An 18,272-nucleotide genomic window follows, 5' to 3' on the forward strand; every position below is an offset into this window, starting at 1 on the left:
TCATTGTAAGCCACCAAACTAAGACAAGCCAGCCTGCTCAGGCCAGCCAGGGAAGGCCCGGCTGTGCTGTCACGGCCAGCCTCCAGAAGTCGAGGAGGAGGGTGACCAGCATGCATGCAGCCAGGGAATCCACAACCACCCTCCACAGCGTGTATGGCTTGGCCTGGGGGGTTGGGGCACGCGGGGGATGATTGGAAAGAGAGTGTAAAGAGGGAGTCCACCACGCCAAGCATCAACGGACCCTGACCATCCCTTCAGAGATTGGTACCTAAGGCCCACTGTCCAGCACTCAGCACCTCCTACACCCATGTGCCTTGCCTTTGGGTCTTCATCCATGCGGAAGAACATGGGGAAGGAGACGAAAAAGTAGATGGCGTAGAAGAGGGAGCCCACGGTGTACATGCGCTCCTTGTCCTGCAGGGAGGGAGATTTGTTTTGATCAGCATGCGGTGGGAGCATGGGTCTGCAGTGGCTCCCTGGCATGCGTCAACCTCACACAGTCTTGCCGAGGCCCTTATCTTCCCCTCTCATTCCCAACTCCTGCCTTGTGCGTGTAGTAAGGGAAGTGTGATATGGTCAGCGTTTCCGCGTAGGCGGTGGAGTAGGCGAGCACGAAGACCACCACTGCCTCGGCCAGGATACGCAGGTTTGGACTTCTCGGGCCCACCATGCTCCGTGCTTTCCTTATCAGCACGTTGGCCAGGGCGTGGTAGAGCGCAAAGTAGGCATGCGTCATGAAGTAGAGGGTGATGGGCACCTGGGCACGGGTGTGCAGGTGGGTGGGGGAGGGGTCACTGAGGCTGGGGACTTTGGTGCGCTTTGATGCCCACATCTGCAGGCATGAGATCTTCTCATTTCAGTCTTTACTACAGGTCAGAGCTGCTTCCTCAGGGAGGACCCCCCCATCATCTCACCCCATTCAGTTCGTGGGCCTTGAAGGTATAGGCTGCGCCCAGCACTTGGTAAAAGTAGTGGGTCCAGACGTAGTTCCCCACGAAGCTGAAGATGGCAATCCAGATGTTGGCCTTGACCCAGTAGCGCTGGACCCAGGGCTTGCCCGCCTCGTGCTTGGGCTGGAGCAAGGGCGGCAGCAGGAAGACGGGCAGGGCTGCTGCCAGGCCAATCGCCATGTAGCCCCACTCCCCCAGGCCCTGCACAGGACGAGGTGGAAAGAGCGAGGTGGGTCACCGTCCTCAAATGTGCTGCTCGGCAGGGACCATGGCATGCGCCGTGGCCCCTGTCGTCCACCCACCTCATACAGCTTGAAGGGCACCAGTATGAAGAGCACCCATGTGATCCACACGGGGCTGTAGGCGAGGAAGAAGAGCTCGGTCCAGCGCTTGCTGGGGGATGGCGCCAGGAAGCCAGCCCAAACCCCTCCACCAGGCCTGGCCGAGGTCCTGGACCTCGTGGCGCCTGCATGATGTGTTCTTGAATATCAGGGGTGATGTTTTATCATCAATGTGTTGATACCACCTTTCGAGGTCCAATCCATGGCGTACCCATCGGGGTGGGTGCTGGAGGGCGTGTGATGGGCCGATTCTCTGACGGCAGGCCTCCACCTCTCCTCACTGGCGTGGATGTATGACTCAACACACCATGCGATGGCTGACATGCGGTGGAGTATTGATCGCCGAGTGCAATGTTCCTCCGTGCATCTGTCGTGTCGGGCACATGGTCATGCTGTACCTGCTGCGACTGACTAGGCGCCATCTCAAAACCTCCCGAAGATCCTTGAACAGTGTTCACAAGCGGCAAGTGCTCAGACAGCGGGAATTCATGGTGCCCTCAGAAGCGTGTGATGGCATAAGGATGGAGAGGACGTACAAGTAAAGCTCAGCAAGTACATCGATTGGGTGCTAGGAGCAGGGTGCCTGCTGCGAATGGAGGAGGCAGCATCATTCGGATTTCTTGGGCAAGGCCTTTCCATACTGTTTTTTCAACATGGTCAGGTACCTCATCTTGTCCTCAAAGGTCGCGCGGGTGTCCTTAGTCCCTGAGTGCTCCATCTGGGGCAATGGGTGGGGTGTCGTAAAGGGATGTGGAACCGTAACATGGTGCACGAACGGCGCCATGAACTGGGAGTGTAATAGCTTACGAGGCATCAGGAGAGCACCCCATCGAGGAGGGATGCAGACTGTCCATGGATTTGCAGCTCCAACAGACACATACATTTAGACACCCCTCTGCTGCTCCTCACCATCATCTTGCGGACATTGTCAGCATACAGCTTGGGGTCGGCCTTCTCCGCCTCGTTAGGTACATAGACAGGCAGCTGTAGTGTAAAGAGGAAGGAGTAGAGATCTTGAATGATCCTGGACTTCTGTGTCCTTTGAGCCTTTTGGAAGTACTCAAAGGTCTCAGCAGCAGCCCCGGGAATGGCACGGTTGCCTACAAGCATCAGACTCTGCCCTTTCTCGTTTCAGGACCCCGCACCACCACCCCACAGCCCTCCCTTACCTCGAGGAAGGTCACAGAGTGCCGCGGGTGGCACAAAAGCAGGAAGAGATGGCGGAGGGGGGGAATAGTCTCCCATGTGGGCCAGATTGTGCCCTGCAATGACCCCATTGTGGGTGAATGATATCAATTTCAAAGCACAGAGATGACCTTTCCAGCAAAAGCACTCGCTCCCACGATTGCACAGTATCGCGGAACCCTGAACCTAGGTCTCGGCTCACCCTGTGGTACTTGATAACGACGGGTTGCACGGGCACTCCAGCCAGGAAGGCCCCGGTCTTGAAGGGCAGCATGTATTCCCCATTGCTCGTCGTTCCCTGTCGAGAGCAATGTCAGAATGATGTGGCAGCATGGGGTGCGAGGTGAGATCATGAAAGTGCAGAGCCAGCCATGCATGAGGCTATGCCCGCCACCAGCGGCCCTTGGTCATGCGGCGGGCTGTAGTGATGCCTGAGCATTCCCATTTCCAGTCAACGGCCCCCCCCCCACACCTCCGGGAACAGGAGGAGCGGACGCTTCTCCACGCCCGTCCTTCCCGCAGCTTCATCCTCCATCCTTTGCTTCACCAGGTCTGCTACACCCTGCGCAGCCCAGACGGAGGTGGGAGAGGACAGTCAGCGCCGCCGCTGTGACAGCAAGGGTATGGGCTGCAGTCTTCATGAGGGAACACACAGCCAGCAGAGCCTCAACTCCTAAACTCACAGCTTGGTTGCGACCAGTCCTGTTCCTGTTCACGTACAAACAGCTCATCATTTGGCTGCAGGGCGGGAGAGGGGGACGGCGCTCAGATTGGCAAGAGCATTCTCATCATCATGGACACTGAGGCATGAATATCCTGAAACAAATCATGTATCCTGTCCGGGGCCAGGTTGCAATGCTACCCACCACGTCACCCCCCACACCTGATGATGCCGATGAAGGGGAGGTTGGCGGTCGAGTCCCGGGCCACGAAAGCGGGGAAGGAGTAGGACATGTGCAGCAGGATGTCAGCCCAGCTGCAGTGATTGCTCACTATGCCTCCGGCTCGCGGCCCCTGTCCGGCAGCTGGATCCAGCACCCACTCGACCTTGAAGAAACCGATGCAGAAGAGGCAGGATCGGCAGGCCAGCTTGCCCATGGGCACCACGATAGCGGCTCGGTGCTGAGGAGGGAGTGGGCTGGACAGCCTACACACCAGCCAGTAGAGGAAGAGGCACAGGAAGGACCCCACAGCTCGGAATGGAAGGATGAAGATGGACTCCAGCGCCAGCACAGCCTTCAGGCAGGTAGGGAGGTTGCCCATGCCGAATTCCCCAAATCGATCGTTGCGTACGAACGGGGCCCGCAACTCGGCCTCTTCCCGGCTCGCCTTGCTCTCACTGAAGTCCCCCATGATGTGCGAATTTGCATAGGGGATGTGCAAAGAATGCAACAGCCTGCCCCGACACGAAATGTCTTCCATTTTTGGGGGTCAAGCGCGTCGGCAAAACTTCCTCGGTGGGGCTGACGTCAGCTGGGAGCGGCCGTACGGGGTCCCTATTGTGGTGAGGGCGCTCTGACCGCCGCAGTGTCTGCCGTGCGCCTTACATCTATGGGCCTACATCGGGTTGGTATGCTCACTGACCACTCATCACTCTACATTCAGCACACTCTCGCTGCTCCTGGGCATGCGAGGGGCAGGGCGCTGGACGGCAGCGGCCCCTGTGCCCTGCAACCCCTACTCCTTGCCAGCTGCTTCTATGGAGTCGAGCACGTGGCTGTGCAGTGCCTGCACAGTCTCCTGGAAGGCACCCGGCCTGACGCGGTGCAGGGGAACCCCCCTCGCCTGGAAACGGAGGAGGTAGCGCTGGAGCCACGCCGCCTGCAGCGCGATGCCTGGGGCGCCAACGGTTCCCCCTGGCACCCCGGCCTCTCCACCCATGAGCAGGTGGTGCTCCTTCTCATCGACCCAGAGGATCACGGGGATGAAGAGGAGAGAGGGAGAGGACCGGGCCGCTGCTGCCAGGGACTCGAAGGAGGAGCGGGCTTGCATGCGGCCCGGTCCATGCGAGGACCCTGAGTCGGAGCTGTCTGCTCTGGATGTGCGCCCCGAAGCCAGGCAGATCTGCAGAGAGTGGAAAGGGGAACGTGTGAGGTGGGCAGGTGGAGAGCCCTTTCATCACATGCAGCGGCATGGGCCACTGCAGAAGGCGACATGCTCTGCGAGCCGACGATGTGACCTGGAGCAAGCAGGCTCACTCATCTCCGAGTCGTGGCTGGGTCACCAAGGTCCACCTGCCCCACCTGTGCGTCCTCAAGCACCGCCGCCGCCCCAAACTCGTTCAAATACAGGCTGGGGTCAAGGTGGCACCCCTCTATGATGATCGACTTGCCCTCCTCAATGCACTTGCAGAGGAAGGGAGTGCCCGTGTGTCAGGAGTGCCGGCCATGCATCGGATGTACTCAGCCAAGGGCCATCCTGCGGGGACAGCAGGTTGCCACACGTCACACTCCTGCCCACCTTGTGCAAGTCGCCGGACAGCCCGCGCCGCACTTGGCGGCTCTGGGCCTGGAACCTAGACACCAAAGCCTCCTCGTCCTCGGCGTGCCAGACAGAGGGCTGAGCGGGGACGACCTCGCTGCCCCGAAAGAACTGGGCAGCGGTGAGGTGCAGAGGGATTCGTTTAATAGGTGGCATGAAGGCATGAATGGTGCTTTTAGCCCGGATCGGCGCGCATCGAGCAGCAGGGATCCGAGATAAACGAACAGCATGTCCCACCTCCATCAGGAGGTCAGTCTGCAGCACGTTAGGCAGGTTCAGCCGAGAAGCAAGCAGCTGCGCGATTGTGGACTTCCCTGCATCATAAACCAAAGGAGGGAGGCAAGGGGGCATGAATGGGGTAAGAGTGGAGCATAGGATGGACGACTTCAGAAATATTCTGGGGAATGCATAGCCAAGAGGCTGACACGAGGCACAGCAGTCTGCAACACAGTGTGATGGCAGCCATGCCCACATGCATGCGTAGCGACGCTTTCCCTTTCAGTTTCTCACCAGTGCAAGCGGTGCCGCAGAGCAGGACGATGAGTGGCGCTCGGCGCTGAAAGAAGGCGGAGACCGTGCGGTAGCGGGGCAGATGGTGCGCGCCCACGCCATGGATTACCAGGGCGGAGGTGAGCGCGCTTTCCAGCTCCTCCTGCGACACCTCCAGCCTCCCGCGGTCCACCAGGTCCTTCTTCACGGCCAGGGCAATCCGGACGGCCTGCATGGGAGTGGGCAGGTGCAGCTTTAGAAGAGGGGAAGCGCCCCGGTGCACGTGCCTGCTCTGGGACGGCACTTCCCTCCCACCTGCAGGCCTGATGAAGGCATAGGCACTCCTACAGACTATTCCTGGCTGCAACAATGCCAAGGCATGCCTCTCACCTTGTCGGCGGGGATCTGTGTCACTGTGAGGGTTCTGCTGATGAGGAAGCGGGAGAGCGTGTACCAGTGCGCCTGGTCCTCTCCCAGCCAGACACGGACCTTCACGAAGTCGTACTTGCTCCCCGCCCGCCCCGGACCCTCGAAGGTGGAGTGGGGCTCGCGCAGGGCGCGGCTGCTGGGCTCACGGCCCATGCCACCCGGTGTGGGCCCTGCCTGGCTCCCTGCTCCGACTGCGGAATCACAGCCGGCATACGGGCGGTGAGAGGCCCCGTACAGAGGAAGTAAGAGTCTTTGATCTCATCGACGCCACACCTCGACTGTGCACGCGGTCATGGGAGAGTACAGCGAGGCCCGCTTGCCGAACGTAGGGAAACCCCAGGTTGGAAAGCAGTCCTATACGATGGCGGCCTGGGTGCTGCCCTAATCCTGGATACAAATCACACAAATAACGATAACAGTTTCTGTTTTCCCTCGCGGTGCAAGCACGGCTACCCTGCGGGCACCGGGGATTTGCGCATGACGTATACTAAAGTCATCGCGCCCCTCCCCCACTCGTCCGGACCATTGACCAAGAGAATCGCCGACTCTTTGGGGCCTTGGCGGGCTCTTGATTAGTGTGTGGGGTACCATAGGTCTACAATACCTCTTGACAGCCCACTCTCCCGCTGCAAGCATGTCAGGGCACACTGTGCATGCGGGGTCTCACAGAGTCGAGGCGGGCGGTGGGGCACTTTGCGCCCCGGCTTCACTGCGCGGCCTTGGCGCGGGGCGCCTCCATGAGCAGGCGCTTGACCACGTTCTTCCCGCGCAGCAGGTTGACGCGCTGGATGCGCTCGTTCGCTAGGTGGCAGTTGTCGGAGGACTGGCCCATGGGCAGCATGAGCACCGGCGCGCCCAGCATTTTTTCCAGCTTTCTCGCCACGGGCATGGTCCCACCTGCGCGGCGGTGAGCGAGGGTGGAGGGACCTGGTCAGCACCGGCGGGCGTCGCTCGTGAGGTGGCGCTGGCGCGCACACTTGCGGCGGGCCAGAGGAGAGGAGGAAGGGAACAAAGTATTCCTTGCCCCAGTCCCTGTTCCCCCATCCTTGCTTGTGATGGTGCACTCCGGGCTCAGCTGGTCGGGAGGAGATGTTCCTCCCCCAGCTCGAGGACCCCAGCACACACGGAGAACAAGGATCATTGTGCCCCCCCCTCCCCCCCCCCTTCCCCATCGTAACCACCCCACAAGCCTCACCTTCTCTGACGAGCAGGGGGGTGGTACTCCACTCCTCCTGCACCACTCGCTCAGCCAGCTTGGTGTAGGGCGAGGCCTCGTCCGCCTCCCACCAGTCGCCGATGGAGTGCACCTTGACCGCAATCTCGTTCCCCGTCCGCAGCTTGGCGAACTCGTGGGCGACGTGGGCCCTCAGGTGCTCCACCAGGCTCTCGGGTCGCTGCGCGGGGACGAAGCGGATGGCCACCTGGCCCACGGCGGCGCGGGGGATGACGGAGAAGCGGGTGGGGCCGAAGCGGTAGTGCGCGGAGCGCGCGGGGTCGTCCCCCGACCCCACCCGCACGTCCACCACCGACAGGCTGGGCAGGCACCAGCGCGCGGCCAGCAGGTCCCACTCGCTGCGCCCCGCGGTCAGGCGCCGCACCCCGATCTGGGCGCGGTAGCCCTCCAGGCTGAACTCGTGGGAGGCAGGGAGGCGGCGCATCGCCGCGTCTAGCATGCCGGGGCGCACCGCGTCGTAGAAGCCTGGGACCAGAATGTTGGCCCGCGCGTCCACCAGCGAGGCCAGGACCTTGGTCAGGTCCGCCAGGGGCTCGCTGAACACGCCGCCCTCGTTGCCGGAGTGCAGGTCACGCGCCGGGCCATGCACCTCGATGGACGCGCTGATCATGCCGCGCATGCCGTAGGTCAGGCACGGCACGCGTTCCCCCACCCACAGCGTGTTGGAGATGATGACGATCTGGGAGCCCTCGAACCAGCCCAGGTGGGCGGACACCGCCTCGTGGAAGCCGGTGGACCCGTTTTCCTCCTCGCCTGGGGTTTGGGTCGGGGGGAGGGGGGTCCGTGGAGCCGGCGCTGGGCAGAGGAGTGAGCAGAGGGACAGGGGGCCGGGTGGTGGCACGCAGCGCGGCGCTGGTGGAGACAGGTGAGGCCCAGCGCCCGGCACCTCGTGTCCCGAAACACCAGCCAGGTGACTGCAGGAGGCGGCCTGCAGAGATCCAAACGTTGGGACATGGCCACGTGGGCCATGCTCCCCCCCTAAGATAACACCCTCCCCCCCCTTCACTCCCACCCTCAATGAGGAAGGCGACGTTGACCGGCAGCTCGGCCTCATGCTCATGCAGCAGCTCCTTGACAGCATAGATGAAGGCCAGGACGGGACCCTTGTTGTCGCTCACACCCCGACCATATAGGTGGCCATCGATGGAGGAGAGCTCAAAGGGGTCGGTCTGCCACTCCGGCTCCAGCGCCGGCTGCACATCGTAGTGACCTGCGGGGGTGATTGTAGTGGTGGTGGAAGGGGGTCGCGGGGGGTGTCCTTTGGATTGCGACATACAAAATGGGATCCAGGATGGCGTCGGGGTTACGGGCACATGGAACGCTGCTGCCGTACACAGTACAGTGAGCCTGCATCTTGCTGCACCTTCACCACACATCCCCCAACCCCCATCCCACCATAAAAGGTGACGGTGGGCTTGGTGGGGCAGCGCCCCAGCCTGGCGATGACCAGCGGGTTCTTCCCCTCCATGGGCTGCACCAGTTTGACCTCGGCGCCCAGCCCCTCCAGCAGGCGGTGCAGGAACTTGGCGCCCCGGAAGCAGTCCTCCGACTTGCTGGGGTCGACGGAAATGGTCCTGGTGGCGTGTGTTTGGGGTGGGCTTTGATGACGTGGACTGGTGTGGACTGGTGTTTGAACACCCGAGCCATGCCCAGGCATCTAGGCCTCCACGTCACTACCAGCGGTGGCCGCGGCCGCAGCAGCCGGCCGCTGGTCCCTGGGCCATCCACTCACAGCCAACCCCCTCCTTTGGACGCCAGATCCTTCCTCTCCCTCCGTTCCTCCCACCTGAGCCGGATGAAGGTGCGCAGCGCGCGCTCCAGCTCCCTCTCCATCTTGGTGACCACGTCCCCCGCCTCGGGCTTGGGCGCGGCGCCCTGCCCCCGCCGAGTCCTGGCCTCAACCCCGCCCCTCCCCGGCTCCCCCGCCTCGACAGGCACGCCCAGCGCCCGCCCGGCGGCGGCCACAAATAGGTCGTCGCACGCATAGAGGCGAATGACGCCGTCCGGCAGCGCCGCGGCGGCATGTGTCTCGGTCAGCGCGCAGGCCATGACAGGGGAAGCGCCGGGGCCGCCCCCCAGCACGCGCAGGCAGGCAAAGGTCGCCGCGTCCCAGAGCCGGACGCAGCCATCGGCGCTGGCGCTGGCGTACAGCAGCGGCTGGCGGCGGTGAAGGTTGGACGTGGTGCTCCCTGCGTTGCCGATGCCGTTGCCGGCCCCGACGCCCCCCGCACCTAGAAACAGGGGGTTAGCGGGGCTGATGTCGGCGGCGCTGGCCAGGGGGGAGGCCAGGCCGGGGGACAGCAGGTCTGCGTACTCCCCCGCCCCGCCGGCGGGGACGGCGATGCCCACGCTGGTCAGCGCCAGCACGTCGCCGCGGTGGCCGGGCAGCGTGCGCCGGCAGACCAGCGTGCCGCAATCCCAGACGCGGATCACCGCGTCCCGCCCGCCGCTCAGCAGCACGCCGCCCGCCAGGTGCAGCGCCAGCACGGAGCCCCTGTGCGTCGAGAGAGCAAAGGACAGAAGAGGTGGAGTATGATGACTGGGTGCGGAGGCTCGTCAAGAGGGGGATATGGAGGACTCTCATGAGGGCCGTCAGCGTCAGTACTTCTCGAAGCCAGAAGCTCAGCGATTCTGCGAGCGGGCCTAACCTCGCCACCAGCGATCCCTGGCCTGGGCTTCTGTCCCAGGATCTCCCACTCTGACCACCCCTCTTTCGCCAGTCTCTTCACTTGGATCCCATATCCTCTATCCCACCCACACAGATACCTAGTAAAACGCCCTCCTTCTCCTCCCGCACAGACTTCAAGCCTCTCCCCCACACCTCCCGCCGGGCAACATACCCCTCTAGAACCCATCCCACCGACCTGTGGCCGCGCAGGACGCGCTCGTGGGTCAGGTTCGGCAGGCGCCAGACCCGGATGGTGGAGTCTGCAGAGGCGGAGAAGAGCACCTCGCCGCTGGCGGCCAGCGCCGTCACCGCGCCCGCATGCCCCGTGGCCTCCGGGGTGATGGCCGCCGCGCCGGCGGCGGGGGGCACATGGGAGGAGATGCGGTCGCGGGAGGTCATGCACCTCGGTGAGTCCGCCTCCAGGAAGGGCGACGGCGCTGTGCCAGGGGCGGCTGCCGACGTGGCCGCCGCCGCGCCGGCGCGGTCGCCGTCCACAGTCGGCGCCGGCCGCGCGGCGCAGCCCCCAGCCCCCGCGCCGGCGGGCGCCCGGAACCCGCGCACGCGGCAGTCCTGGCTCCCGACGTAGACCCAGGCGGCGGCCGAGGCAGTGGCCGCTGGGCAGGGCGCGACCACGGTCTTGGCGTTCCCCGTCACGTCTGCGACGGCCAGGACGGAGGCGCAGGTGAAGTCGGAGGAGAGCGCCCAGAGGCGCAGCGTCTTGGCCCCCAGCGAGGCCAGGTGGGTACCGCAGACGGTCAGCGCGCGGATGGGGTCGCGGTGCCCGCGCAGCGTGGCGACGCAGGCCAGCGACTGCAGGCTCCACACCTTGATGCTGCAGTCCGTGGCCCCCGAGAAGAGCAGGTCGTGCGAGGCGCACAGCGCCATCACCGTGCCGGAGTGCCCCGTCAGCAGGTGGCGCTCCAGTGACGCGCTGCTGGGTGGCGGCTGCGTGGACGCGTCCTGGTCTGCGTGCGACGAAACCCCCGCCTCGGGGACCACGCCCGCTGAGATGTGGCCGGGGCCGGCCTCGTCCGCATCCTGAGAGCCGGCGGCCGCCTCCCAGGCGGGGCCGCCTCGGCCGCCGTCGCGCCGGCGCTTGCCCGCGGGCGGCGCGCCCGACCCCGCCTCGTCCTCCGAGGGCGCGGAGGCCGGGCCGCCCGCCTCGCCCCCGCTCCCCAGCCCCGTCGCCTCGCTTGGCCAGCGGCTGAGCGAGGCGGCGCTGGCGCGCACAGCCTCGTGCCCCTCACCCACGCGAGGCGCGCGCACCGGCTCTCGCGCGCCCGGCTTGACCCCGGCGGCCAGCGTCACCGCCTCCAGGCAGCGGTACACCTCCGCGCGGCGCGGGTTCTCCGCGCCGGCCACCAGCGGCGAGCGCATGACGCACAGCACGCCACTGGTCTCGCGGCAGACCACCAACGCAGTGTTGCGCGGCACCTCCACCCAGTCCGACCCGCTGGAGGTGACTGGCTCCGATGCGATCAGGCAAACGCGCGACCCCAGCTCCGAGTAGGTCAGGTGGTAGTCGCCCTCGCCTGGGGTGGGTAAGGGGCAGGGGTTGAGGCAGGAGTCAGATGGGTGCGATTGACTTGGGGGGGCATGGAGTGTGAGTGCCAGGGACGAGCAGTGGACGGAAGTGGAGTGGGGAGTCGGAATGGGATGAGCCTGAGTGCAGGGATGAGCATTCCTGCGTCCCAGCGGGTACCACGCGAGGACTGATCAACTGCCGCCTCCTAGATCTTGTCCCCTTGCCCCCTGTCATTCTTGGAAGTGTCCCATTCGCCCACCCGCAACGGCCTTGGAGCTGGCGTTGGCCGTGCCGCTGTCGCGCTGCCCGCCCGGGTCGGAGGCGGCGGCGGCGGCGGAGGCGATGCCCGACTCCTCCACCCCCTCCTTGCTGCGGTCGTAGCTGCAGCCCTCGGCGTAGTACAGCGAGGCAGGCTCCTCGTCGGGGCTGGAGGTGTAGCGCGTGGCCACCAGCGTGGCGCCGTCTGACACACAGAAGTTGAGCAGCGAGTTGCCGGCGATGCCGTGCTGGCTCTGCGTCTCCTGGATGATGGAGATGGTGTCCTGTGGGTGGGCCGGTGGGTGTATGAGGAGGGGTCTGGGCCTTCTTCCGGGGATCGGCCGAGGGTCTTCTGCCCAGAACACAGGGCAAGGCGAGCTGGGGTGTGGTTCCGGGACGACGTCTTTGGCAAAGGTCGGGGCCCGTCGAGGGGAGAGGCGTCGATAACGTGCTGATCGAAAGGCGAGTCATCACGGTGCCCCTCCGGGATGACGGTCCCAATCCCATCTCTGCACGATCCCAGCCCACCTCCAACGCCTTGAGCATGACCACGGGGTTGGGGGCAGCGTGCATGTCCGGCAGCTGGTTCAGGAAGAGCGCGAAGCTGAGGGGGCACACAGGGGAGGTGGAGGGGGCCGTGGGTGCGGCGGCCCGTGGGACTGGGTGGTCGGTGCGCAGCCATGCCAACCCCGGCGGCCGTGCAGGCGCAGCACGAGCGACTTCCTGCCGATTGCCTCAGCAGCACTCACTGCAGCTCCCTGCGTGCCTAGGATTCAGCCACCCCGGTAGCTCCACGCCCATCCCGTTCCCATCACTTCTCCCCATATGCTCCCAGGCCACCGCTCACCAGACCGCGGAGTCGGAGTGAAAGGACTGCACCGCGTTATAGGCGGCGTCGGAGAGGAGGGCCAGCAGGTGGCGCCGCACCTGCATGAACCCCGCCACCACGCCGTTGTGCATGAAGAGGAAGCGGCCCCACTGGAAGGGGTGGCAGTTCTGCTCCGACACGGGCATGCCCGGGTAGGCGGCGCGCACGTGCGCAAACACGAGCCGGCTCTCGATCTTGGTGGCCAGGCGGTTGAGGTTCTCGTTGTTCCAGGCAGGGGTGATGGAGGTGAAGACGCAGGGGTTGGCGGAGTCGGGGCGCTGACTCAGCGAGGTGGAGAACCAGCCGATGCCGAAGCCGTCGCCATTGAGGTTGCCGTACCCCAGGTGGTGGGGCAGATTGCTGTCGTTCTTGCGCTCCCGTGCGTCGTAAGATTGCTGCGAGGTTGAAGAGGAGGTATGGGCTTTACTCAGAGGCACTGGTCCGATGAGAAGGGCGTGCTGGGGCCCAAGCACGTCTCCAGGGTGCTGTGCGGGACTGCATGACTCATAACCCCCCCTCCCTCTCGAGCTCAGACCTTGATGATGGAGCGGGCAGGCCAGAGGACCACGTCCGCAACCAGGATGGGGTCGATCCCATAAAACGCCATGAGACGACACCTGCAGCGCTTGTGGGGGGAGGAAGGGGCTCGATGCAGGGCCCAGCGCGAGGCCGACGGTGACGTTGCGGTCCCGTTCGAACCAAAGTGGTCAGCAGGAGGGACAGTGTCGACTCACATCTTGACCGATATTGACCCTCCTATCGCCACGAATAATGCCTTTATCAACTTCGACGGTAATGCATGGGCTGGTGGGTGATGGGCTGGCTGCCCATTACAGTCCTAGCCTCAAGGCTGCCCTGGGGAGAATGACTCGTCACGAGTGGACGCTCAGGAGTTTGTGTGCCTCAAATCTTTGGTACGGTGACATGGGGGAGCTGCACTGCAGACCATCGCCGATACCAGCACATGGACTCCATGTCCCGGGCGCGAGATCCACGTCTCATCCCCCCCCCCCCTTCTCATGCGCCAGGAGCAACCCGCACATGCCCTGGAACTGCCACAAACGTTGGTCGCGTGGATATATTTATAAACCAAAGCAAACGCGCGCTGGCGGCGCCGAGATACGGCATTGGGCACCTACTCAGTGTGGTATATGCTGCTGAGGGTCCGCACCCAACAACTCGCACCCCACAGGACCAGCCTGCGCGTTACTCTGTGCAGAGTGCACCGTGCACCAAGGGAAATGCCACGCTTGCAGGTTCAGGCGCAGCGCCAGGTCTGGGCCCTGGATTTCGACGGTGTGGTCTGTGACTCGGTGGGAGAGTCGGCCATAGCTGCATGGAAGGTGAGTGAGGAGGGAGTGCACGGCCGAGGGGGAGATGTGGAACTTCACAAGTGGTCGTGCAACATGTTGTCCTCGTTTAAACCTGTAAATTGAACTTCATTCCTGCCACCCTGCTTGGGACGCACAGGCCTCTGCGCAGTACTGGCCAGAGATGTTTGCCAGGCCAGAGGTGGTGGCCAGGCGACAGGAGATCATCGACCAGCTCAAGGTCGTGCGCCCCGTCGTGGAGACCGGGTGAGAGGGACGATGGATTCCAGCCTAGAACTTGCCCCTTTTCCCCAGGCGGTCGGACGGCACTCAGGCTCTCTTCCTCACAGCTTCAGCGGCACCGTGCCTGACAGCCTTGCATGCTTCTGCGCGCAGGTACGAGAACCTTGTGCTGGTGCGGTGCCTGCTGGCAGGAGTCGACCCCCAGGCCATCCTCAAAGACTGGCATAAACTGCTCGGAGAGCACATGCAGCTCTGGGGCCTGGACCGCTCCGAGGTGCAAGATCTTAAGGCTCGGGGGGTGGGCTCCGCACCCTTATGAGCAAGTGAAAACACCCCTCCATGTCCCATGGTATTCTCCTCTCTACAATTTCCCCCCTTCCCTCCCCCCAAACACCTCAGCTGCTCGCTGCCTTTGGAGGCATGCGTGACCAGATGATGCAGGAGGATCTGGCCGCCTGGATCGACATGAACGACATCTACCCCGGCGTCGCCGAGTCGGTGCGGCGGCTGGTGGCCGACCACGAGGCCTACATCGTGACCACCAAGCAGGCGCGCTTCGCGGAGGCCATCCTGCACCGCCTGGCAGGCGTGGACCTGCCCCCGGAGCGCATCTTCTCCCAGGCCGAGACGGGTGCGCCCAAGTCGGAGATCCTGCACCTTCTGGAGGAGAGGCACCCCGGCACCCAGTACCACTTTGTAGAGGACAAGGCGCTGACCCTACACAAGGCAAGCGGTGGCAGAGGGGAGGGAAGGGGGGGGGTAGGACGAGAGGCCGGGTGGTGGGAGGATGAGGAGATTGGGGACTGAGGCGGCCAGGCCCCGCCTCAGAGGGCGGGTGTGCCATGGGTGTCATATGCTGGTCTTAAACATGACACTGAAAAGCAAGTAGCTGTGTGATTCTGTATCACTCTGGACATTGACGAAGCAGCAGTTTTTCATATACTCTATGACCATCATTTCCTCTCCCCCTTTTCGAACAGGTGGCAGCCATGCCGCAGCTTGCCCACTGGAACCTGTACCTTGTGGACTGGGGCTACAACACGCAAGAGGAGAGGGAGGTGGTGCGGCGGCAAGACCGCATCAAGCTCATCTCCCTGGATGACTTTCATGCCCTAGCCTGATGCCCCGGCCGGGGCTGCAGGGCTTGGCTCGTGCCTGACTGCCCTGTCCTGGACTGAAAACAGGCTGCAACGATTCCAAGAGGACCCTTGATGTGAGTCCTTCTGATCACTAGCCACGGAGCCGACAGGAAGCCAGGCAGAGAAACCGTGAAACGCTCCAAAAATGGCCTGCAGCTGTTCATTGCCCGATTGCGCAAGCCAGCACCTCCCCCAAAGGCGCCCGTCGGGAGAATGGCATGGCGTGATCTCCCTTCCCCGCCCACACACCGGCGCCCAATAACTGTATCTCGCCGGCACATCTCAAATATGTTTTATCCGTACAGTTTTTGCCCGCGCAGGCCTCCCTGCATCCCCGAGCGTCCTTCGCTGGTGTGACGCCTTCCCGGCTCCCTCTCTCTGGCCCATCCATTGCATCCTTCTAGGAGTTCCTGGTACACACTGCAGCATCAATCTACCCAATTTGAATTAATAATTAAAGGCTCAAGAAGGAGAGGGGTCCTTGAGCCTGGTGCATACTCGCGGGGCTGGTTGTCGTTGCCCGGACCTCCTGAGCCAGCTAACCTGCGGGTTTCATGGCGACGGACCGCGCGGGATCTGCATAACACTTGAGGTGAGTCCTTGCTGCATGATCCTCGACCGTTCCGCACATATGACTGACTGTTCGTCATGCGCACCCCATCTCGTGCATTCTTCCCAGCAGGGCAACACCCTGGTATACTTGCAGGCGCCTGTCATCTCTGACTGCATTTGAAATGGCAGGCCCACGGGTGAGTGATGAGTTCAAGACTCTCCCTGCCGACCTGCCGGCCCACCCTCACCTTGACCCTTCGTCAGAAAGCTGATCCATCTGCCCGCAGGGTCGCCCTCGGCGCCTCGCGGAGCGCCCTGCGAGCCCGGCCACGCCATCTCAGGATGCCATCCCCCTCCGTCCTGGCCGTGGCCGTGGGCGGGGCAGGGGGAGGGGGAGAGGGAGGGAGAGAGGCCGCGGGCGGGGCAGGGGCAGGGGGAGGGGCGCGCAGGGTGCCGTCTCCGCTCCCAGCCGCCTCTCCCGAGGAGGAGGCGCGGGGCCACTCGTGTCTGGCCGCGCCGCCACTGCAGTAAAGGTGAGAGATGGTGTGGTGGAAGGCTGCGGTGACCCCAGCCTACCAGCAGGTGGTGGCCAGGGAAGCTGAGGGGAATCAGATCGGCTACCCCCTGGCATCAGATGTCGCATCACTGCGGCTTACAGATTCGAGTTGCCGGCCAGTGTACCACCATATGAGCAAGCCGGCGGACCATCCAGCTTTAGCTTGTTCCAGACTCCCTACCTGTTCCTTTGCCACTGCAGTTTGACCTGAGGCGCCTGCGCGGGTCAGCGCGGAAGCGGTCCATCCAGGCACGGAAGAGGCTGAGGCCCAACTCCGACACGTCCTCGGAGAGCGACCCCAGCGAGCCTGACAGCGACTCGGAGCTGGAGGAGGAGGAGGAGGAGGAGGTGGAGTACGAGGAGGAGTACGAGGAGCTGGAGAGTCAGGGGGAGGATGGAGAGGACCTCGGTCTTTCTTTCTACAGCCGTGTTGGTGAGCGTGGGGTGTGGTGGGGCTGGGTCTTGTGTCGAGGCACCGGGGGGCTTGCCAGGCAAATTCTGTACCCAGCAAGGGGTCTGTCGCTTGACTATGAGCCCGTTGGTACAGACTGTTGCTGTCTGTGGAAGGCCCTTGGATGAGAGGGACTGCCAAAGAGCTGATTCTTCCTCCCTGACACAAAGTGGCCCTTTCGTACACCACGCTGCTTGCTCGCCCGCAGACGGCTTCAGGCTGGAGCCCTTTGTGCGAAAGGTGGACGACCGCCTCTTCCCCCCGCCCGCCGAGGCCGCACTCCCCGCTTCCTTCGGCGTGGCCCTGGCCGACTCCGACGAATGCCTGGACATCCCCACCGACCTCCTGGGTGGGTGGGCTGGTGTCGGATGCGTCCCTTTGAACAGCATGGTGCCGTCCCCTGTGTTTGTAGTCTGGAATCCTGAGCCTCCTGATCCATTCCCACCCGCCCTCCTCCAGCCCACCACCCGCCCTCCTTCGGCCCACCACCCGCCCTCCTTCGGCCCACCCCCTCCCTTCCCCAAACAACAGGGTCGCTGGCGGCCTCATACCAGACGCTGCGCGCCTTCTCCTGGCAGCTGCGCCTGGCCCCCTTCCCCCTGGCCGCCTACTGCGCGGCGCTGGCGGCGGAGGCCGCCAGCCATCTGGTGGACGAGGTCCACGTCAGCATGCTGCGCGCGCTGATGATTGACGAGACGGCCGCGGAGCGTGCGCAGCGCGCGCTGGACCCCCAGTTCCTGGACGCGCTGACCTGGCCGCTGTACCTCTGGGACTGGCTGCGCCTGTCCGGCAGCCCGCTGGCACGCGGGGAGTGGGCCCACCGGCTGGAAAGGACAGGGCGAGGTGGCCAAGCGACGGCGGAGGGGACGGAGACCAAGGGCGGCCGCGGCGCCCTCGGCGCGCGGGCCGTCTTCCATGGCAGGGGCCCGGCCCGCCCGCGGCACTGCCCCGAGTACTACGTGCTCCCGCTCAGGGTGAAGGTGAAGATTCTGGAGTCGCTGGCCAACAGCCTGCTGGACTGCATCACCATACGGTGAGGGGCAGAGGGTGGCTTTGGGGGGGGGGTGGCGAGCAGGGGGAGGAAGGGGACCAGAGGCTGGCCAAGGGTTCTGGAGTGGGGAATCGTTCGGGGAGGGCTGCACGCCCTGCCCTGCCCCTGGCCTCCTTCTTCTTCTTCTTGAGGGCAGGCGTGCCACTGCTGTCGAGCATCTGCATGGTGGGAGGAGCGGGTGCATCTGCACCTGAATTCCCTGCTTCAAAGCCAACATTCGCCCGCCACGGGCGCCTCACACAATGGTCTCCTCACAAATAGTCATCAACATCATGCAGGGCGGAGATCGACCGGCGCGAGGCGGCCGGGCAGCTGGTGGCGGGGTGCGAGGCGGGGCCCGCCGTCGCCCCCCCGCCACAGGTCGCCGGGGCACTGGACCACAACACCGACACCTGCGTCTTGTGCGGGCTGGGGGGCAACCTGATCTGCTGCGACGGCTGCCCTGCCACCTACCACATGCGCTGCCTGGGGGAGACCAGCAAGTCTCTGGGGGACGGCGAGTGGCTCTGCCCGGAATGCGTTGCCGGGGGAAGGGGTGAGGC

General features: G+C 64.2%; 6 protein-coding genes across 6 annotated transcripts in view; 3 read left to right on the forward strand and 3 right to left on the reverse strand.

Moving 5' to 3' along the window:
* Positions 1 to 37: 37 nt before the first annotated feature.
* On the reverse strand, positions 38 to 3,829 carry F751_6325 (Cycloeucalenol cycloisomerase; the record flags this gene model as incomplete). The annotated part of the gene is made up of 11 exons (XM_011403549.1): positions 38 to 163; positions 304 to 414; positions 539 to 757; positions 915 to 1,151; positions 1,253 to 1,343; positions 1,933 to 2,009; positions 2,201 to 2,275; positions 2,679 to 2,774; positions 2,949 to 3,038; positions 3,160 to 3,214; positions 3,360 to 3,829. The coding sequence occupies 11 exons, from the start codon at positions 3,827 to 3,829 to the stop codon at positions 38 to 40; spliced, it is 1,647 nt and encodes a 548-aa protein (XP_011401851.1).
* A 324-nt stretch (positions 3,830 to 4,153) lies between these two features.
* On the reverse strand, positions 4,154 to 6,028 carry F751_6326 (2-phosphoglycerate kinase; the record flags this gene model as incomplete). Its single annotated transcript, XM_011403550.1, has 6 exons — positions 4,154 to 4,540; positions 4,720 to 4,821; positions 4,937 to 5,068; positions 5,195 to 5,271; positions 5,468 to 5,675; positions 5,837 to 6,028. 6 exons carry the CDS (start codon positions 6,026 to 6,028, stop codon positions 4,154 to 4,156), a joined length of 1,098 nt encoding a protein of 365 aa, XP_011401852.1.
* Positions 6,029 to 6,581: 553 nt separating this feature from the next.
* Positions 6,582 to 13,035, reverse strand: F751_6327 (Cytosolic non-specific dipeptidase; the record flags this gene model as incomplete). Its single annotated transcript, XM_011403551.1, has 12 exons — positions 6,582 to 6,772; positions 7,071 to 7,862; positions 8,122 to 8,319; positions 8,505 to 8,683; positions 8,896 to 9,603; positions 9,974 to 10,107; positions 10,339 to 10,781; positions 11,025 to 11,309; positions 11,562 to 11,844; positions 12,089 to 12,164; positions 12,408 to 12,823; positions 12,964 to 13,035. The coding sequence occupies 12 exons, from the start codon at positions 13,033 to 13,035 to the stop codon at positions 6,582 to 6,584; spliced, it is 3,777 nt and encodes a 1,258-aa protein (XP_011401853.1).
* F751_6328 (hypothetical protein) lies at positions 10,544 to 10,819 on the forward strand (the record flags this gene model as incomplete). Its single annotated transcript, XM_011403552.1, has 1 exon — positions 10,544 to 10,819. One exon carries the CDS (start codon positions 10,544 to 10,546, stop codon positions 10,817 to 10,819), a length of 276 nt encoding a protein of 91 aa, XP_011401854.1.
* A 634-nt stretch (positions 13,036 to 13,669) lies between the features above and the next one.
* Positions 13,670 to 15,102, forward strand: F751_6329 (hypothetical protein; the record flags this gene model as incomplete). Its single annotated transcript, XM_011403553.1, has 5 exons — positions 13,670 to 13,771; positions 13,899 to 14,005; positions 14,135 to 14,279; positions 14,381 to 14,714; positions 14,969 to 15,102. 5 exons carry the CDS (start codon positions 13,670 to 13,672, stop codon positions 15,100 to 15,102), a joined length of 822 nt encoding a protein of 273 aa, XP_011401855.1.
* Positions 15,103 to 16,212: 1,110 nt separating this feature from the next.
* Positions 16,213 to 18,272, forward strand: part of F751_6330 (Nucleosome-remodeling factor subunit BPTF) — a gene marked incomplete at both ends in the record, with an annotated part of 9,898 nt that continues 7,838 nt past the window's right edge. The window contains 5 exons of the mRNA XM_011403554.1: positions 16,213 to 16,336; positions 16,888 to 17,028; positions 17,211 to 17,490; positions 17,653 to 17,712; positions 18,009 to 18,265. Coding sequence (XP_011401856.1) covers positions 16,213 to 16,336; positions 16,888 to 17,028; positions 17,211 to 17,490; positions 17,653 to 17,712; positions 18,009 to 18,265 — 862 coding nt within the window. The remainder of the gene's footprint in view (positions 16,337 to 16,887; positions 17,029 to 17,210; positions 17,491 to 17,652; positions 17,713 to 18,008; positions 18,266 to 18,272) is intronic.

This window comes from Auxenochlorella protothecoides (genome assembly GCF_000733215.1).
Source record: "Auxenochlorella protothecoides strain 0710 unplaced genomic scaffold scaffold86, whole genome shotgun sequence".
NCBI lineage: Eukaryota > Viridiplantae > Chlorophyta > Trebouxiophyceae > Chlorellales > Chlorellaceae > Auxenochlorella > Auxenochlorella protothecoides.